Consider the following 3,217-nt stretch of genomic DNA (forward strand, 5'->3'; position numbering starts at 1 on the left):
AGTCTGCACCATGGCAGCAAAACCTTCCCAATACCCCACCCATCCCTGCCCTCAGCAGTGGGAAGCCATTCCCTGGGTCCTGTCCCTCCAGGCCCTTGCCTTGCTCTCCTGGAGCCCCTTCAAGCACTGGAAGGGTATTGGTTTTTAGTATTTTCCCCAATCTGGATCATTCTGACATTAAAAGCCTATTACCTTTGGTGTAGGAACAGCTAAAACTTCAGGAGAGACACACAGAAAACAAACAGAGTGTTCGTGGGTCATTAACACTTTGCCTGATCTGCCAGAACATCCATAAACACACCCCACAGCACATCCCTGTCAGGCACAAATTTCAGGCCCCTGGGACTCATATGTACTCCAGCCACTGCAAAGCACCAAAGTGAAACTAAAGACAACTCAATCAATATTTCCTTGGGCCTGGAAATCTCCTGCCACAGAATCCCAGAACGGTTTGGGTGGGAAGGGACCTTAAAGCTTATCTTAAAGCTTATCTTGCTCCAGCCCCTGCCATGGGCAGGGACACCTTCCCCTAGCCCAGGTTGCTCCAAGCCTCATCCAGCCTGGCCTGGAACACTCCCAGAGATGGAGCAGCCACAGCTGCACTGTCCACCCTTTTCCTGGTGGACCATGAGAACTGAAGCACCTGAACTATCTGGTTCAGGGCCAGAACTAGAGCCTTGGCTCTCCAACACTGGAACTTCAGCACTTTACCAAGTTCTCTGAACCCTTCTGGTATTCAATTTACTTACTGCAGTGCTGCTCTGGCTAAGTCATGTGGCATCAGGTCTGCATACCTGGAAGGCGAAGAAGCAAAAGCTTAGAGGTAAGAAATCAATACAGGAATGTACTGTGAGAGCAAAGCAGCAGCAAAGAGCTGCTGATGTACCAGAAATCCTCCATTGTGTTTCTGATCAAACATTTCATGGAATACCAGAATGGTTTGGTTGAGAAGCTCACCCAGTCCCACCCCCTGCCCTGGGCAGGGACACCTCCCACCAGCCCAGGCTGCTCCAAGCCCCATCCAGCCTGGCCTGGAACACTCCCAGGGATGGAGCAGCCACAGCTGCTCTGGGCACCCTGTGCCAGTGCCTCAGCACCTCACAGGGAGCAATTCCTGCCCAATATCCCTCTGTCCCTGCCCTCTGGCAGGGGGAAGCCATTCCCTATGTCCTGTCCCTCCAGGCCCATGTCCAAAGTCCATCTCCAGCTGTCCTGGAGCCCCTTCAGGCACTGCCACTTGAGAGCCTTCAGGCACAAGGATAACTACACTGAAGTGAAGCGAGGCAACACTTCAGACAGATTTGGCCAATCCTTCAGGTACTCCCTGTGCTCTCCCCTGTGCCTTACGAGGTGCCAGAGAGCAGGAAGGGAATGCGCACTCCATCCACCACCACCACGTTCTTCACTCCAGCCTTCCCCAAGGACTTCTTGGTCTTGGGCTGGGCTGTGAACAGAGAAGGGATGTTGACAAGGACATGAGCAAACTCCATATAGGCACTGTAAAAGCTACAGGAAAAGTTGGGATATTGTCCTCTTTTGGTGTGTGAGTGCATGGCAGGGAAGGGAGGACATCCTGGGTGTAATCCCAGACTGGTTATGGTGGGAAGGGACCTTACAGCCCACCCAGTCCCACTCCCTCCCAGGGGCAGGGACACCTCCCACCAGCCCAGGCTGCTCCAAGTTCCATCCAACATGGCCTGGAACACTCTCAGAGCTGGAGAAGCCACAGCTTCTCTGTCCAACCTGTGCCAGCTCCCTCACAGGGAAGGATTTCTTCCTAATGGGAAGGAATTCTCTCCCTGGGGGAACAAGACATGTCATGATCCAGTATTGTCAGCACAGGTCAGTGCCAGGATCAAAGTCCAGCACTATCCTGGGGCTACCTAAGGCTCTGCACAAAGCCCAGGGGGAGCTGCTGTCCAGGCCTGTTCCTCAATTTCAGCAGCTCAAAGCATGAGCAACTCCCACAAATTCCAGAGTGTGGATCCCTCTGACCAGTCACTGAAGGCCATGGCTGAAAACTGGGAATGGCTGTTGGGAGCCAGGGGCAGACTGGGAACGGGGATGGAGGACTCTGCTGCAAACAGTGTTTTGCCTGAAGTTTTCCTTGTTTCCAGCCTTTCAGGAGCACTCTAGCTAAGGCAATCTGCACCATTTCTCAGGTTTCAGTGGAATAAGATTCCAAAGTAGCCTTGTTTAGCACAGACCTACTGGGATTCCTGGTGTTTCCCCCTTACCTGCAGCCTGGAACTGTGAGGAGCAGCTGAGTGACCGAACAACTGGAAAACAAGGAAGGAAAAAAAGGCCAACAGTCAGAAGCATTCCTGGCTTCTGGAGAAAACCCACAATGATGTCACCAAGTGCAGCTGAACACCTGGGAGGGATTGATTACTTTGCTCACCAAACCAACCCATCAGCAAGAGATTCCTCCCACGTCTGAATGGGAAAGGGCAAACACAGCAACATGTAATCAGTAACGTGAGATAAGGACATTCTCAGCGTTTTTAAGGTGAGAGCAGAACAGATTCAGGCCCAGACACCCACCCCAAACCCAGCACCCTCTAACCCCAAGGGAAGGCATTAATCAGGACACTCACAGCCCCCAGCAGCCCACGCTGAGCACGCCGGGAGGGTCCGGATGGCAGAGATCAGCATGGAACTCATCTTGACTCCTGGAGAAACACCAATGTCAGCCCAAGCTGCTCTGCCCACAGCAATCCCGAGGGATGAGCCCTGCCAGCCTCACACAGAGCCAGGAGGGTGGAGAGGAGACAGCCCAAGGGCAGCAGCAGCACAGGGAGTCACTTCCCACCACGCTGTCCAGGAGCAGTCTGGATTGTGCCTGTGGCCTGCCCAGGAATAAATACTGACCAGGGAGCTTCTCTGTTCCCTCCCAGGAACTGCTCCACCACTTCCCCACTGGAAAGTTGTCCCAGTGCCCAGTGCCCTTGCTGCCAGCATGACTCTCCTGACGCACTGTCCCTGGCACCTCCTCACGGCCCTGAACCTCGTGTTAGCCCTTGGTGTCAACCTCAGGATCTTCTGCTGTGCACCTCCGTGGGCAGCAGAACAAGCTCATACCCTGCAGCTTTCCCACAGCTCAGTCCATAGGCAGGTTTCCCTGTAAACAAATCCTCACGTGCACAAATCCTCCCCAGGGCACAAAATGCTCCTCAGAGCTTTGGCTCTTTGGCTGCTTCACTGCAACATTCACCTC

At 53.7% G+C, this 3,217-nt stretch overlaps 1 protein-coding gene across 1 annotated transcript in view; it reads right to left on the reverse strand.

The window, feature by feature from the left end:
* The window catches only part of HADHB (hydroxyacyl-CoA dehydrogenase/3-ketoacyl-CoA thiolase/enoyl-CoA hydratase (trifunctional protein), beta subunit), a gene marked incomplete at its 3' end in the record, with an annotated part of 12,152 nt that extends 9,488 nt beyond the window's left edge, over window positions 1–2,664 (reverse strand). The window contains exons 1-4 of the mRNA XM_009077997.1: window positions 2,598–2,664; window positions 2,238–2,279; window positions 1,348–1,444; window positions 749–794 (exon numbers count right to left, since the gene is read on the reverse strand). Of these exons, the coding sequence (XP_009076245.1) occupies window positions 749–794; window positions 1,348–1,444; window positions 2,238–2,279; window positions 2,598–2,664 (252 nt within the window). The remainder of the gene's footprint in view (window positions 1–748; window positions 795–1,347; window positions 1,445–2,237; window positions 2,280–2,597) is intronic.
* Between the last annotated feature and the right edge of the window lie 553 nt (window positions 2,665–3,217).

Source organism: Acanthisitta chloris, unplaced genomic scaffold (genome assembly GCF_000695815.1).
Source record: "Acanthisitta chloris isolate BGI_N310 unplaced genomic scaffold, ASM69581v1 scaffold17447, whole genome shotgun sequence".
NCBI lineage: Eukaryota > Metazoa > Chordata > Aves > Passeriformes > Acanthisittidae > Acanthisitta > Acanthisitta chloris.